The sequence below is a fragment of the Octopus sinensis genome, linkage group LG14, assembly GCF_006345805.1.
Source record: "Octopus sinensis linkage group LG14, ASM634580v1, whole genome shotgun sequence".
NCBI classification, from domain to species: Eukaryota; Metazoa; Mollusca; class Cephalopoda; order Octopoda; family Octopodidae; genus Octopus; species Octopus sinensis.
The window spans coordinates 31,624,746-31,642,807 of record NC_043010.1 but is presented as its reverse complement, the minus strand read 5'-3'; the positions used below and the strand labels follow the sequence as shown (position 1 = coordinate 31,642,807).

The 18,062-nt window shown below is 38.5% G+C and overlaps 1 protein-coding gene across 1 annotated transcript in view; it reads left to right on the top strand.

The window, feature by feature from the left end:
* Nucleotides 1-18,062, top strand: part of LOC115219178 (hematopoietically-expressed homeobox protein hhex-like) — a 32,625-nt gene that overhangs the window by 13,586 nt on the left and 977 nt on the right. Inside the window, exon 3 of the mRNA XM_029789286.1 lies at nt 15,766-15,816. Coding sequence (XP_029645146.1) covers nt 15,766-15,816 — 51 coding nt within the window. The remainder of the gene's footprint in view (nt 1-15,765; nt 15,817-18,062) is intronic.

The window sequence follows — 18,062 nt, the reverse complement described above, 5'->3', positions numbered from 1 at the left end:
ATTTACCTTTTCCCACTTTTACTTCCTCACTTCGTATCATCCACAAATCACTCTATCTCATTCTCTCTGTAGCTAGCTAGATAGGCACACTGGTCTATCTATCTATCTATCTATCTATCTATCTATCTATCTATCTATCTATCTATCTATCTATCTACCCATATATCTATCTATCTATCTATCTATCTATTTATCTATCTATATATCTATCTATCTATCTATCTATCTATCTAACTGTCTGCTTGTCGATCTATCTATCTATCTATCTATCTATCTATCTATCTATCTATCTACCCATATATCTATCTATCTATCTATCTATCTATCTATCTATTTATCTATCTATCTATATATCTATCTATCTATCTATCTAACTGTCTGCTTGTCGATCTATCTATCTATCTATTTGTTTCCTTTTTTTCTTTTTTTTTCCATCTTCGAAAAGAAAAGCTCTACATTTGTAATTGTCCCCTGTGTCCAGCCCTGTGTGGCCAATAAAGAAAGTTATCTATCTATCTATCTATCTATCTATCTATCTATCTATCTACCCATATATCTATCTATCTATCTATCTATCTATCTATTTATCTATCTATCTATATATCTATCTATCTATCTATCTATCTAACTGTCTGCTTGTCGATCTATCTATCTATCTATTTGTTTCCTTTTTTTTCTTTTTTTTTCCATCTTCGAAAAGAAAAGCTCTACATTTGTAATTGTCCCCTGTGTCCAGCCCTGTGTGGCCAATAAAGAAAGTTATCTATCTATCTATCTATCTATCTATCTATCTATCTATCTATCTATCTATCTATCTATCTATCTATCTATCTATATCTATCTCACTGTCTGTCTGCTTGTACATTACCTTTCTGTACATTACTTTACACCCTGCATATTTGTGCATGTGCGTATAAAAACGTGTATATGAACATAATAGTGCGCGTATGGGTACATCTACGTGAGTGTGTGTGTGTGTGCGGGTATGTATATGTGTACATGTGTATGGATGCATATATATGTACACATATAGGTGTGTGTGTGTGCGTGTGCATGTATGTGTTTGACGCGAGTGTGCATAGGCATATATGCACATGCACGTGGGTGTGCGTGCACGCTTGTGTGTGTGTATGTACATGCGCGCATACGCAGATTCTATGAGCGTGGATTTACCTTCTTCGAGTATTTTTGCTTTTTCCCTATTCGGGTAATTTCCCTTTATTTAACGGTCATTCTCATAGCTCTTTTGTTTGTCTCAATAACTGACGAGATGCTGGAGCAGAATTCCGCCCCAACATCCGAAACTCTGAGTTTTATTATGGCAACCGACTAATTGTCACATATGATATTATAGATAAATTCGTCTATTTACATGATATCGAGGTCTCATTCATTCTTTTGTTGTCATATTATTATTATTATTAATATCACGTGATCACGTGACCGACCAGTCCATCAGATGTAGTTACACATCGCTGGTCACAATGCGTTCGCATTGTTTTAGCCTTCGAATGACGCCACCCCGCTGGCTAAGCGAGCAGGCCAACAGAAGAAAGAGTGGGAAAAAGAGTGGTGGAAGAGTACAGCAGGGATCACCACCCCCTGCCGGAGCCTCGTGGAGCTTTTAGGTGTTTTCGCTCAATAAACACTCGCGACGCCTGGTCTGGGAATCGAAACCGCGAGTCCGCTGTCCTAACCACTGGGCCATTGCGCCTCCATTATTAATATATACATACATTATATGTGTGTGTGTGCGTGCGTGTATATACGTATGTGTGCGTATGTATGTATGTATGTATGTATGTATGTATGTATGTGTGTACGAGTATCTTATGTAAGAAGTGATCGAAAACCGTTTCTTGAAAAACAACTGATCGAAGCAAAAGCTGCGCGATACAGTAATTAATTGAATTATCACAAATATTCGAAATACGGAAAATAAGCTGAAGGACAGTTATCACGTTTTATCGAAATATTTTTTGTTATTGAAATACTGCACAGTAGATGCAGGTGGTTGTGTCAGGTTTATGTGTATAGTTTAAAAACGGCAGAAACTTATGTTGATATATATATAAAAAAAAAACAGAAAGACCAGTTACTCCGTTTCTTTGCTGACAGTGTATCAAAGGAACGAGTGTGTAAAAGGAAAACAATGAAGGCTGGTATAAGTGTAGAACTACATCACGCATTGATCATTACGGCCGATCTTACCGATTGGTTTCGCACTAGTGATCCAACGGAATGTTAGGTAAATGTCCGATTATGTAACTCTGCGCTCTTCAGAGATGGCAGTTGTGGAATGAAATATGGCGACTGTTCGCTATTGCTGGAGGTGAACAGACACATCTGTGGTTGCTGTGAAAAAGACGATGAAATGAAACGAGCAAGTTAAGAGTTAAGTCTCTTGGTACAAAAACATCGTCTCTGGGGGTGTTGCAAGGCGACAAGAGTTTTTGGGGAAAGAGTGTATTGGAAATGTGTGTATCTTTAAGGTTGGTGTTCTTGTAGAAATGGAATGTGTGTAATGGTACTATTTGTGTAGCGTTTCAGGGGAGGGCATAGGCAGCATACACATCTGTGTTCGTTATTGTGTTTTCCTTCTTTTGCTTTGATTAAAATCTTTGGTTAAATTCTTGGGGCATTTATGTATGCACGGAGTGTGTGTAGAGATACAATACGTGTGGGGGTTATATCGGAGTGGTGGAAAAGGGTCAGCTGCGTGGATGTCTGCCGTGATAGGGGGTGTGTGTTTGTAAGTGCATTTGTGCATGCTCTAGTCAAATTCTTTGCCGGATTCCCAGGTATTGGTGGGGGGCCAAAGCTGGGGGACTGGTGATTATAATCATGATAGAGCATGAAGATATGATAGGATGTACATCCTTTCATGTGACAAGGATTAAAAATTTCATTTCTGCTCTTCAAGTAGATGCCTGGGTGTTGAGAGCTCTTTAATATCGCTCTTTTCCCAGTCAGACATAATCTTCACTTCCTGCTGCTATGGAAGTATGCTTTACATTTCTCTAAAATCATCCTCTTTATACTGTACTCAGTATCCAGGTATGTGATGGTTACTGCTGGTATTCTCCACCATCTTTGCCGGTCAATAATGAAACCAAGGTCTTCGTCACTGTTGTCTATAGACTGTCGCACTGCATAATTCCATACAACTGCAAACAAGTAAGGTGCAAGCGTGTCTCCTTGTAGCGCCCCAACTAATAATTGAAAAAATTCCGTTTCTCCGTCAAATAACACATGAGCTCTGGTCGTCTCGTAGGTTTTTTTTTTTCAATAGCAGGAACTAGTACTTCTGGAATGACATACGCTTGAAAATTGACCTACATCGACGACTTGATCGCAAGACACTGGCCTGCGATCTAACCAGGACCTCGAGACAGTGATGTTGGACCGAGAAGTGCTGCGGATGGACTCTGCTGCTGCCGCCCAGGTTGGAGCCCGGTCATTAATATACATATATGTGTGTGTGTGTGTATATATATATATATATAATATATATATATATATATATATATATATATATGTACATACATACATACATACATACATACATACATACATACATACATACATACATACATACATACATACATACATACATACATACATACATACATATACAGTTCACAATCATTAATCAGGAAGTCTGTAGTCTGGTTCAGTCAGTAATTCAGCACTAATTTCGGCAAGAAAGATTTCAAATACTTTCAAATTGCCCAGGTCGTCGCACCAACCGCCCGCTACGATTTGTTGGCGCTACTTGCTGTATAAACACTCTCGCATCATTTGTAGTTTTTTTTCTTTTTCGTTTATTATTATACCTTTTTCACTTTTAGCCCCAGCCGTGGTTCCAATGCATAAAGGAATCCATGGTTCTCGTGGTGTAAAGCGTAAACACCGTATATTGTCCATAAAAGAAAAAGTTGAACTGTTGATAAAATTTGACAGTGGTGTGTTTGTGAAAAGTTTGTGTGAATTATACAACGTTGGATCTTCGACAGTTTACGACATAAAAAAAAAACACAGAAAGATCAATTACTCCGTTTCTTTGCTGTGTCAAAGGAACATGTGGGTAAAAAGAAAACAATGAAGGCTGGTTTAAGTGTAGAACTAGATCACGCATTGATGAAGTGATTTAGATTGCGTGAAAGTGAAGGTGTGGAGTTGTCAAGTGATCTTGTGAAAGATAAAGCAAAAACATTCCACGAAGAACTCAGACTGGAATACGAGTGTGATTACAGTGAAGGCTGGGTGCAGCGTTTCAAGGATCGACATGGGTTAAAGCTTCGTGCCGTGAATGGTGAAAAGCGATCAAGTGAAAATGCAGCTGTTGTTCATCATTATTCTGACCAAGAAATAGTGCAGATGGTTGTAAACCCCTAGCAGCAAGACAGTGTGTATGAGTATATGTGTAAGTATGTATAAAGTGAGGAAGATGTAAAAGAAAGAGTTTCTATTAATCGGTTAATTCAGCTAACGGGTATCTTTCCTGCCACACAACGCAGTGCTGTTCCACTATCATTTCCGCAATCATCTCATGAACATTTGTTTTAATATAATGGTATTATTATGACTGCTTTCCAGTTCTTTGGTACTTAACCTTCCCACTATAATTCCAAAAGTAACTCACGCTTGATTTTTTTCTAATCTTTCATCACCAAATTTATAAATCTCTACAGGAAGTCAGTCTTTTCCCGCATCTTTCTATGATTGAGTTTCTTCATACCCATTTGTACTACAAGTATCGTAGGTGGGTCATTAAGAGAGTAGATAATTGATCTCAGCTGAATATTTTCGATATAGGTATGGGTCTACTTTGGATTCTCTATTCAGCACCTCAACGAAATGTTTCTTCCATTTCTTAGATGTCGCAGGAAAGACTCGCAAGATAAATTCTTCAAGTCGATCCAAACTTCAGATCTAGGGATAGACTATGAACGAGAAGGTTGGGTAATATTCATAGTCTCAGTTTATCACGCTTGAGAATCTTGCCGAAATTTTAATGATGTTGCTTTCAGCAGGACCTATGAAGGAGTCCCAGAGGGCTTTATGCCGACGGCCCTCCTAGACATAGTGAGTGAGGAAGATGGATGGATGGAGGAATACGTTTTTGTAGACCATCTTCGACATCTGGCGAGTGCAAAAAATTGCAATATATGATACGTGCATCCTTTCGATACTGCTTTACACTTGAAAAACTTGGGCTGTCTACCGCAAACACCTCAAAATCCTAAAGTAGTTTTACAAACGTTGCTGGAGTAATAGTAGAATTTCACTGGAGTAAACATAAGTCTAATTCTGAAGTACTCGAAAATGCTGATACTCTCAGCATTGAAGCTCACATCTATAAACACAGATTCCGCTGGACAAGCCATCCCATTCGAATTCTAGAAAAAAATCCTTTACGTTGAGCTGGTGTCTTGCACGAGACCACATGGAACTGAAATACTAGAGACTTTATATTGATACAGTGACTGCGTTCGAAGGCTTCAATGCCACTTACATTTGCCGTCAGCTATTCAATATATGGCGGAGAAACTTTTGATGAACTCATTCCTGCCTCTTTACATGTCTCCGATAAGTAACCTAGGTCTCACAAGAATATAGCAATGAAGACAAAACACACACACACACACACATCATATATCATATATATCTTACGTATCTGGAATATACACAACATACACACATACCTGTATCTCGCTTTCTCTCTTTTTATACACCGCCACCACTGCCAGTTACCACCCTGCTACCTTCTCTTTGTTCTCCTTTGGCTGTTTAACTAATGGATCCCTGACTTGATAAACCATTCGGTTATAACGGCCAGTTCTCTAGAACCCACACCGTCGATGTTAATCACCTTTAATCCCTGTTTGCGGAGATTAGCTTAGTTGTCGGATTCTGAGAATCACGTATTATTAATGAATTAAATCAAAAAGTTTTCATATAAAGAGTAGATTTCATTTATACACATACATAGATACATACATAGATACATACATAGATGAATACATACATACATACATACATACATACATACATACATACATACATACATACATACATACATACATACACACAAACACAATTATGTACACACATTACACATATGTCTATATGTGTGTGTGCGTCTGTGTGCATGTGTATATATTCAAGAGATGTATACGTTTGTTTATTTGAAGGTTTTAGCTGTGTACTTAATTTAATCGAGCCTTTTTATGTCCCTCTTCTACTATTAATATACTGTCTTCTCCCCTGAAAACCTTACATATCAATCCTAATTTGTTTGTATTTCCCTGGAGTATTTATTTCGTTTATCTTTCACCTCTGCTACTTCAGATATTCGATATCGCCTTAAAAACTAGCTCACTCGTTATTTATCGTCAGATACAAATATCGTACATCAATGAAACATAAACATTGATGTAAAGAACAACACATACTTACAAACCTACACACATATACACACACGACATCCGTACACACACAATACACATAAAACATAAGCAATACACAGCACATTCTTAAACACACAAATATGCTGTTTCTAGTTTGCAATATTCATTACTATTATTGCTATATTAACAAACGCTACTGCATGCTCCATACTTTGTATAATTTTTTTTCATCAACAATGGAAATCACACATACATGCGTTCATGCATACGTATGTACACACACACACACACACACAACACACACACACACACACACACACACAACACACACACACACACAAACATACACACACATACGCAGTGTCCTCTCACATCCAGACACAAATTCTGATATTCAGTTTGAAATACAGTTGATTTTATCGAATATACGAACTTGAGTAGTATTTCATTTTATCAACTTTAGTAAAAAGAAAAATATTATATGCCGGCGGATTGAAAGAAGATATCCTTAGTGTTGATCAAAATGTTTGTATGTGTATAATATATTATATGTGTATGTGTATTAATGTGCATTGAAGTGTATATGCAAAAGTGTAACGTATATATTTATATATGCGTCTGTATGTGTGTTTAAAGTATCTGTGTATGCACATTTGCCTGTATGTTTACATACTTGTACATGTGTTGGTTCTAGCCTAATAAAAGACCTGTAGCATGACTATTTTCAACTTTCTTCCATGGGTAACCAAACATTTTAATGCACTTCTAACACCATCACTAAGTTTTTTTCCCTTGAGAAGATTCAAAACAATTGCCACTTTCCTTGTAATCCAGTTTTTCCTTGGGGAAACTCAAATTCATAAAGTTCTTGCTATTTTTGCATGAAGCGCCAGAATCACCCTTGGAATAGCAAAGTATTTTGAATGAAAATAATTTGTCGGCAACTCTTTCGCAAAGTTGCAGGCAACAGTATTGAGAGTATTGCGATCATTTATGTCAGTATGTACTACCTACTCTGCTAATCTCCCTTGAATTTTAACCTATTAGTAACAGGCATTGCCTGCTTAAAATTTTATATAATCTGAATATCAAATCAAGTGTTAACAATTTATAATGCAGATTTGGACTAGATTAATCAATCCTGAGTCTTGATTCTTACTTCCTGTTCTAAGGGCCCCCATGAAAATATTGTTTAGAAATCAAATCAACTTTGGTATAAAGTCAAGATGACAAACTTCAAGATATGTCAATTTTTTAACTCGTTCTAAATATCACACTTTGCTTTACAAAATGCAGAATTTACTGTAATCAAGTAATTCTTCAATTTAGTGTTTTCAGGAGAGCACAAAGATTAATAGGGATGCACTGTCCCTCTGGAAGATTCCTCTCTTAATGTTCACTTCTAATACCTGATTCACAGTTCTCAATTCATTTCTCCAACATTTCATATAAGGCATCTCATGTTTTCTGCTACTCCATATATTTTCATAGCTCTTCTTATCCACGGGTGTGTCTTCTTTTCGTTCCCCGGTTCCTCTTTCGACAACCTTTCTGTTCAATAAGTAGCAGCCCAAATAGAAAAAATAACTAAAAAAAACTTAAAGGCCAAAAGACAGGACAAATAAAATCTACCTTTTAACCATCCCTTACCTACATCAACACCAACACTGACACTTTCACCGAATCACAAGACCAATACACACGTATACAACCACAATCACAGTTACAAAGGAATGTACCAAAACAGAAACAAACATATGAAGAAAAACAAGTACGTCACATACAACTGAGAATACAGTCCGAATACCTCATCACCTACACTGCTGTTCGAAAGAGCAACAGCAACAGTGAGCTGATGCAAGAAACAATAGGCAACACAAACAGTCTTACAAAAGGGGAAGGTTTCGACGAACTTCTGTCAAAAAGCCGATTATTAATCAAAGCAAAAACAAACACACTTACAAAGGAATGTACCAAAAGTTAAAGGCCAAAAGAGAAGACAGATAAAATCTACTAGGTGAGTCAAAAGTTTTTCCGATTTTCACTGATGATTTTAAGCAGCGCGTATCTCCATCATAATCTGAGTGCACGGACAGTAGCGAGAAAAATTAATGATGTGGAAGGCCCGGGGACTGTTAACGAGCATGTAGCACAAAGCTGGTTCAAGCTCTTCAACGAAGGTAACATCAACATTGAAGACACACCAAGGCCAAAGAGACCTTGCTTGAATTGATTTAACAACACCCAAACACAAGCACTCGTACACTATCGGCAGAACTTGGTCCTTCTCAAAACATCATCAATCGACACCTCCATAAGCTCGGTCTTATGAACAGACACGGTTGAGAAGCTCTTCATGAAGTAACTAACGACTAAAAGCTCAACGACGTGTGAACATTTGCAATCGACTGCTGTCAAATCCTCGAGATGCCTGTTTTTGGCGTCAAATTGCAACTAGGAAAAAAATGAATCTATTTTTGTAATCCTAAAAAGAGAACCAGTGGCTTCATTCCGGTCAGGCTTCAGAACCTGTTGTCAAACAAGGGCGGTTTGAACAGAAAGTCATGTTGTATCTTTGGTGGAAGTTTGATTGAGTGTTGCACTTTGAGCTTATCCCAAACGGTCATTCTGTGAATGCTAACTTTCATGTAGCGAGTATATGATGCTCTGAAAGCCCGCTACCCCGAATTGGTCAGTCGAAAATGCGCACTCCTACAGCATGACAGTGCCGCAGCACACATTGCCAATGCGACCATGCTCAAACTCGAGGAACGGGAGAGGCTGGAAGTGCTGCTTCTCCATGCCTACATTCCAGACCTTTAGATTACCACATTAGATAACCATTAGATTATCACTATTACCACCATTAGGTTACCACATTTTCCGAGCCATGGCTCATTTCCTGCACAGACGGAGGTTCTACAATGTGGATGAGGATAAAAGCTGGTGTAGTTGGGGCTTCCTTTAAACCAGCCATATAAATGAGGAATTGAGCTTCTGGTACAATAATGGCAACATAATAAAATATGATGAGATATATTTTCATGAATAAACGCTTTACGTCTGTAATTTGTTTGAAGTATGAATTAAAGCTGGAAATGCGAAAAACTTTTGACATGAACTGCTATTTGGAACTTGAAAAAACTATCCAGCAGACATTGGGCGTTTTAGATTAAAGGTGGACAAAAGGCCTTTGGGAAGGTCCTTCAATAATTCTTTTTCCACCAACGAGGCTGTTGAATCAGCTGGCCACCTTGAAAACCAAAGAGACTTCTCCCCTTTTTTGTTTCTCCGATAAACGTGGCTGTTCTCAGAGTGTGGTATGAGAATGTGAATAGCCTGGACTCAGCTTGGAAGCAAACTCACTTGTTCAATAATCTCAGGTCGCTGGACAAGGATTTCTAGAAAGCATGCGTTTTCGACTACTACAAGATATTCTCAACACGTGGTCTGTCGAGGATGGGCAACGTAGCAGTGTTTTTCCGGAAATCCTTTGCAGTCATTTTGGACCCGGGCGGTAAGGTGGTGGTTCTGCACGTGAACGGCAGTGAAGCTGGTGCCTTTAGACTAGCAGCCGTTTATGTGCCGACAGGGGCTGGAAGGCCAGATTTCTTCAGACGCCTAGAAATATTCTTAGGAAAGTCTCACACTTTGGTACTAATGGGGGACTCGAATTGTATTTTGGATGTACGGATGGATTGTGTGGGGCTAGTACATAAGTATATTGTAGAGGGGGGTTGCAAAATCCTCGAAAACCAGCTCAAAAACTTCCAGTAGTCTGTTTGGTTTCGACTGGATTTCCCTGATGTGCCATTGTGGTATGGAGCTACCACAGCGAATCTTACAGATCGTATCTAGATAGAGTATTTGCTTCGTTGGTGGGTAGAGATCGCTTTAAATCCTTGGCACACTTTGGATATATAAATTATGCAGCGGATGTTAAATCAATGTGTTCACACGATATACTTCGCTAGACTACCGACCTCAACTCTTTATAAGAGTTCGACTAGTCCACTCTTCCAATCCCTCAGGGGTTTCAATGACTCTCGCCACAACATCTCCTCCTTTGATATTGACTTCCGTTGGAAGTTACTATTATCATTCTTATTTATTTATCTTTCTTTCATCACATCTCCCTTTTTAAGATTTTCTTCCGAGAGAAGTTTAATATTACTTCCATTTAGGCACTACTTCCAACCGTTCTGTTTGTTCCCTCTTTCTTGTGCTGCTATGATTAGGTTCGATTTCTTGTGATGTTGGAACATCAAAGGTGTCATAGAACACTTCCATGGGTATCTCTTTTCTTTTTTCCGTATATCTATTTCTTAGCTGGTTAAATGCCTTTTGTGTTCCCATTTTTCGCCTCTTATCATATATGTCATTTTGCCTATACATTTTGTTGCTACTCCGTCTTCCCAACCGTGTCTTCCATTTTTATATATTTTGAAAAACACCTTGTCACGATATTAAAAAACTTTGTTGTATTTTAGTGTTTTCCCTATTTGTTTTTCTTACCGTCATCATCATAGAGAAGACTGGGACAAAAGGTGACTATTGTGGGGATCCAATCAATTGGAATCAATCGAAACCATTCGATAGGGTCGATCATCACCACTTAGAAATTGTCTTGAAATTGGACAGGTTTAGACCCAATTTTAGAGGTGGGATCGCTGCAATGTTTAGTTGTACCTGCTCACTGGTCAAAGTAAACAACCATCAATCGGAACCATTTCACATCATACGCTCAGTCTACCAGGGCTGCCTGCTGTCGCCACTTACTGGCTCTCGAGACACTGTTGCGAATGTTGAGACAGTTGAAAGGCATTCCTTTCGAACGGGGTATGGAGGTAGTGTCGGCGTACACGGAAGACCCCACGGTCATGGTGTCGAACGTCTCCAAAATGAAGGCGGTTGGCACCATTCTACAGAAACATGAGTTACAAGTAGGAGACAAAATAAATTCCGACAGGTCGGCTGGCTTGCGGCAGGGCGTCTGGAGAGGTAAATCGATGCCGTCGGACGGTGTCGTTGGACGATGTCGTTGGACGCTGTATTGACGGATCAGTTAACCTGCGATCATCGTATTAACCATGTCAGAGAATCTGCAACAAATTTTGCCAAAAGCTTGGCGATACCTGCTCAGAAACCCATTTAAAGTTTTCATTGTTCTCGACACAATCAAGGAGATCTTGTGCAACTGAAGCCTGAGTGTCTTTTTGGTCAACTGAAAGCAGTTTTGGCACAAACTTGGCAGACACGCGTCTAACACCAAAAGCTTCAGGGATAATGGCCTGAAATGAACCGTAACTAATCTGCACAACCTCTGATAACTCACGGATGGTGATTTGACGATTTCCTCTCACAACTACACGCACATCTGCGATGTTTTTCTCACTGTCGACATTTTTCAGCCATCTTGGAAACGTCTGAACCACTCGTACACTTGTATGTGGCATATACACTCCGCTCCATACACTTTCTCCAACTTTGCGTAGGCCTCTGAGCAGGTATCGCCATGACAACTTTTATTGTCATGGTCAATGCGACAACCACACACTACATACCTTCCTTCCAAGCATTGCTGTAAACAGCGGAAGTAAGCTAGAACGTTTAGACTTTGTGCACATGCACAGCAAAGCGGCTTTACTCTGTGTGCTTTAGCTTCGTTACTATGTCAACAGGCCGAATATTTATTGATCAAACATCGTATATATATATATACATATATGTGGGGGTAGGGGATGCGTATCTATGTGTGTCTCTTTGTTTTTGTGTTTTCCCTCCTCACCACCACTATTTAACGACGGGTACTGGTTTGTTTACGTGCCCGTAACTTAGCTGATCGGCTAAAAAGAGCGGTAGAGTAAGTACTAGATTTTTAAAAAACATACTGTTCGACTAAACCCTTCAAGGTAATGACCCAGGATGGCAAATGCCACATGACAGCAATAAATAAAAGAGAATATATATATATAAATGTGTGTGTGTGTGTGTGTGTGTGTGTGTGTGTGTGTGTGTGTGTGTGTGTGTGTGTGTGTGTGTGTGTGTGTGTGTAGTTGAAAAATATCGTTATAGGTATAAATATACCATAAACTATTATAGAAAAATGGAGAAAAAAGATGTTGAATCAAAATTACATCTAATACAAAATAGGATTCAATACATACGCGCGTTTCAAAGGAGAATACAAATATGTAAGAAAAATGTATTATCATAGTAATTATAATTAAATTTATTGCATTGTCATTTTCAGCAGTGTGAGGAATTTTTTGAGTAAGGTAGCTATCATGAATACACCGGCCGGTCTAGTCTGTGATCGATGTTTTTTTCCTTGTTAAATTCTGTTTGGTTTTTTCTCTACTTGTATGTACATTTTTACTTAAATATTGTAACTTTTTCAAACATAGTCTTGCCTATCACTTTTAGCCTCGTGTAATATATATATATATATATATATATATATATATATATATATATATATATATATAATATATATATATATATATTATATATATATATATATTCGTTTTTCAATATTAATACTGGAAGCACTCCGTCGTTTACGACGATGAGGGTTCCGGTTGATCCGAATCAACGGAACAGCCTGCTCGTGAAATTAACGTGTAAGTGGCTGAGCACTCCACAGACACGTGTACCCTTAACGTAGTTCTCGGGGATATTCAGCGTGACACAGAGAGTGACAAGGCCGGCCCTTTGAAATACAGGTACAACAGAAACAGGAAGTAAGAGTGAGAGAAAGTTGTGGTGAAAGAGTACAGCAGGGATCACCACCATCCCCTGCCGGAGCCTCGTGGAGCTTTAGGTGTTTTCGCTCAATAAACACTCACAACGCCCGGTCTGGGAATCGAAACCGCGATCCTATGACCGCGAGTCCGCTGCCCTAACCACTGGGCCATTGCGCCTCCACCAATATTAATATGTATATGTATAACTCTCTATGGTTTTTTTCTACTAGTCCACCTGTTACGTTATATTCTACTATACACACGTGGCCCTGTTTATCATACTTTGTCTCGACTTGTTAACATTTTTTTAAACATATCTGTTAGATTTTTATTCTTATTTTTATGCTATAGTTTATTGCACATATTTTCTCTTTCGTCTCCCTTACTATTATTATTACTGTTATTGTTTCCTTTTTACAACATGCTTGTAAATATCCAACTTTTTCCCTATTACCCCATTTGTATTCTCCCTTATTGTATCGTATTTTAATTTACTTTATTTTATTAAACCTTTTTTGATGTCGTTACAAAAACTCCTCACACTGATGAAAATGACAATGCATAAATTTAATTACAATTACTATGATTATAATTTTTTCTTACATATTTGCATCGTCCTTTGAAACGCGCATATGTATTGAATCCTATTTTGTATTAAATCTAATTTTGATTCAACATCTTTTCCTCCTTCATCTTTCTATAAATGTTTATGGTATATTTATATCAATAACGATATTTTTCAACTACTATTTTCATATTCTTACTACTTGCTCTGGCTGTTTTTTTTTTTATGAATATGATGAATCTATATTAGAAATCATTCTTTCTCTCTTTTTGGACCCTCACAAAAAGTTTGAATTGTTCTCTTTTGAACTTGTTTTCTCATATATATATATGTGTGTGTGTGTGTGTGTGTGTGTGTGTGTGTGTGTGTGTGTGTGTGTGTGTGTGTGTGTGTGTGTGTGTGTGTGTGTGTATGTATGTATGTATGTATGTATGTATACAGGGTACCCCAAAATTAAAACAAACATATTTTTGCAAAAGCAAATTATTGTTATATTTCGGGCCCGAGCGTTGCAATGTAATGGTAAAGAAAACACAATTGACTCTACCACGTTTACTCGATATAACCACCTCTGTTTCGAATCACAGCCTTAAGTCTAGGTGCGAATGCTTCACACGCCACAAGCAGCTGTTCTTTCGAAATCGAAGACCATTCCTGTTGCAGTGTTTCCTTCAGAGCGTCGAGCAAAGCATGAGGAGTGCTCGAGACTGTCGTCTCCAAAATGGACCAAACAGAAAAATCCGACGGTTGAGATCGGGGCTTCTTGAGGACCATACATCCTTGCCTATGAACGACGGAATGCTTTTCTGAATCCAGTGTTGTATCGGTTTAGAGCTGAGAGATGTGACCATCTCATAACTACTGTTGGAGGTTCCAAGATGCACCTTCAAAGTGCTCATTCACCCATAGAAGCAGTCCAGCTTCCAGAATTTCGTTAATGTATCCCTGGGTGTTAATTTTAACACCCGAACGCACAAAAACAAGACGAAACCTTCCAGTGGCTGGCACAGCCGTGCGTTTGCACGGCTGTACCAGCCACTAACTGACTGTGAATTTTGACGTCGATTTACGACGGAGACAGATACACTCCAAAGTTGGTCATTCTGGTGGTTCGATGTCAAATTCCTTTTCATCTGTGAACACCAAGTTGGGCAGCGTCCCTTCAGCAATCTGACGCAGGATAAGGCAATTTCTCTCCAGATTCATGGCTTTATAAGCTTGTGTGAGCTCATAACAGCAGATCTTCTTGTCCAATACCTGCTCTATATTTATAAGTTGAAAGAAAAGAGAGAAAAAGAGTATAAGGCGAGGAGTTAGACAGAAAGAGGGAGAGAGAGAAGAGGGATAGAAAGTGAAGAAGGAGAGAGAGAAGAGAAAGAGAAGGAGAGAGGGGGGAGTGGAGATGGTGGTGATGGTCGTCGTCGTCGTGGATGTAGTGGTGGTGATTTGATATTGAAAAGTGTATTTTTTTAATTCGACTAATTTTTTACATCACCTTAACACATGCGCATAAATGCAATTCCGTGAAATATTCACGCTTATTTCCGTTGTAGATATATGCAATTTAACTAAAGGTTGTATCATATGTACGGGATATTTTTGCTTGTTTGTTTATGTGATAAATGGAAAAATATGAGTGAATATCTATTTTATGAGTGCTGCGTAAAAAGTCTATAAATTTATGCATAAAGTATATAAAGTGTATAGATAAAGTGTATTCCAATTTTTTCACTTTTCAATGAGTAGCAGATGAGCGACTATCTTTCCATACAGACACAACACAGGCTATGCTTTCAGGTTTTTTGGATAAAGTTTTCAGAAATAACCCAATAAGTTTACCATTAATTCTGTGAGATATTCACGGGTCCCACTAGTTTTTAATAATGCTTTACAAAAGCAGATAATCTCCCGACATGGGAAGATTACGTTCACAGGTTCCGTTTCTATTCTCCGGCCTTTCCAACATCTGAAGTCTTGAAAACTTCCTTAAGAAATTCCAAACATTTCTCTTTTATTCATTCAGACTATTTTGTTTGTTTAGGTGAAGACATGGTTTCAGAACAGAAGAGCGAAGTGGAGACGTTTAAAGCAGGTATGTTAAATGAAGCCTTTCTCTGTCAGTCTCTCTATATATGCGAGTAAGTGTATGTGTCCTCGATGCCAACCTTTAATAACTCTTTGGTTATTATGTAACCACTGATTGGTCTCTCTCTCTCTCTCTCTCTCTCTCTCTCTCTCTCTCTCTCTCTCTCTCTCTCTCTCTCTCTCTCTCTCTCTCTGTGACGCCTGACGTAGCGGTCAATGAGTTTAAATTAGAAGAGCTACAAGGTCACGTATTAAAATTCACGTGAACTTAAACATTTTCAAATAGTAGCCCTTGAGTCGCGTGGGCCATATAGGAAGGACTAGAGTCTGGGGCCATATGAGCACTGAAGCATTATGCGTGCCTATAGTTGGTATTATTATGGTCAGGTGATCCAAGTTTGAACCTGATCGCGCCATTTTTCTTTCTGGCTTTACAGTGTAAGCATGGCCGCTCCACTAGAAATGTGCATCAAAGAATAACAAAAAGCAATGATCCGAGGGCTGGTAATGGTGTACCGGTTCACCATTGGCATCTCTCGAATTTGCTGAATCTTCTCATCAGTGGTGGAGGCTGACTGGCGTCCTGTTCCCTCTTCATATGTCACGCTTGTCCAGTCACCTTTAAACTTCTTGATTCACTCATACACACTTCTACGCGGTAATGCACTCACTCTCTCTCCGTATTATGCTAAAAGCTTCCAATGAATTTCAGTACCTGACACATCTTCCGACCAGAGGTGCAACGTGTCCCACAAACGGACCAAAACAGAAAAATCCAGAGGTGCAACGGGTGCCACATGTCAGATGTCGAAATGATCTGGTGCAGTTTTGCCTTCAGAGCATCGAGCGAAGCATGAGGAGTGCGCGAGATCATCGTCTCCAAAATGGGCCAATACAGAAAAATCCAACGAGTTGAGATCGGGGCTTCTTGAGGGAAATACATCCTTGCCTATGAACGACGGGATGTTTTTCACAGGACAACGTGAAATGAAGTGCTTTGCTCAAGAACACAACGCAACGCCCGGTTTGGGATTCAAACTGCACTACCGAGCGCAGCTCTGTGTGCCTTGGCTATGTCCTGTGGTTTGTTGTGATGCTCTTATTTTTACTGTATTGAAAGTGTTTTACGTAAGATGTGTGCGTAGGATGTGTTTTACGTAGGACGTGTTATATATACTTGTTAATCCTGCTGTTTTTGTTAGGCATTTATCTAAATATTTTTTTATCATACCTAATTCGCCTACCAAGATAGGAATTGTTTCTGTTTTTAGATTCCACATTCGAGTTACCTCTTTTTCCAGGTCTTCGTATTTCTCCGTTTCTTTTAGAGAAACATTGTCATCTGTGGGTATTGATACATTGATCAGAAAGCATTTTTGTGTGATATCTAACAACTATATCCAGCCTATTGTGTGTATTGCTATATATATTGTGTGTATTGCTCATTTCCTGTAACCTTTTCTTCCTGTTGTATTCCATAGTATTGGCATAGCTTCCAGTATATATAGGTCTCAACGTTGTCGTGTTTGTGAATATATTTCTTCTTAGCCAGGGCTGAGCATCCAGAGACAGTATAATTTATCGTTTCTTCTCCATATCCACATATTTTGCAGTTACTTGTTACATTTCTTTTCATTGCATGTTTTTGATAATTTTCGGTGAGAAGGCTTTGATCTTGTGCTGCTAATAAAAATCCTTCAGTCTCTGCTTTGAATCCTGAGCTCCTCAGCCATTATTGAGATTTTGCTTTGTCTATTTCTTTTCTGTTTAATTTAACCTGATATTTGCCATGGAGGTATTTTCTTGCCACCGTTTTATCATGATCCGTTGCTGTTCCAGTTTTAGTTTGGATTTCAGTTGTTTTACAGCTTTTGTTGTTTCCTATTTTTTTCATAGTTGTTAGCTCCTATGACTTCTTTTTTATATTTTTCAGCTTCTTTAAAAACTGAAAACAGTTTTTTTTGTTTTGTTCGTGTTTTGTGGCTATTTTAAATAGTTTTCTTTGCTTCTGAAGTATTTCTGTAGGCCTATAGTGGTTATTTTGTTATAGTTTTCTAGACATCATATATATAACCTCTCTATGTTAGATTTTGGGTGGTGCATCCTGTCATTATTTTTCTTGTTTTCTTGTCTATTGGCACCTTGGACAAGTATCTTCTAATATAACTTCCAACTGTCGAAATCGTTGTAGATCTGGTAGACAAAAACTGTAAGAAGCCCGTCGTATATATGTATTTAGATCCATACATGTTT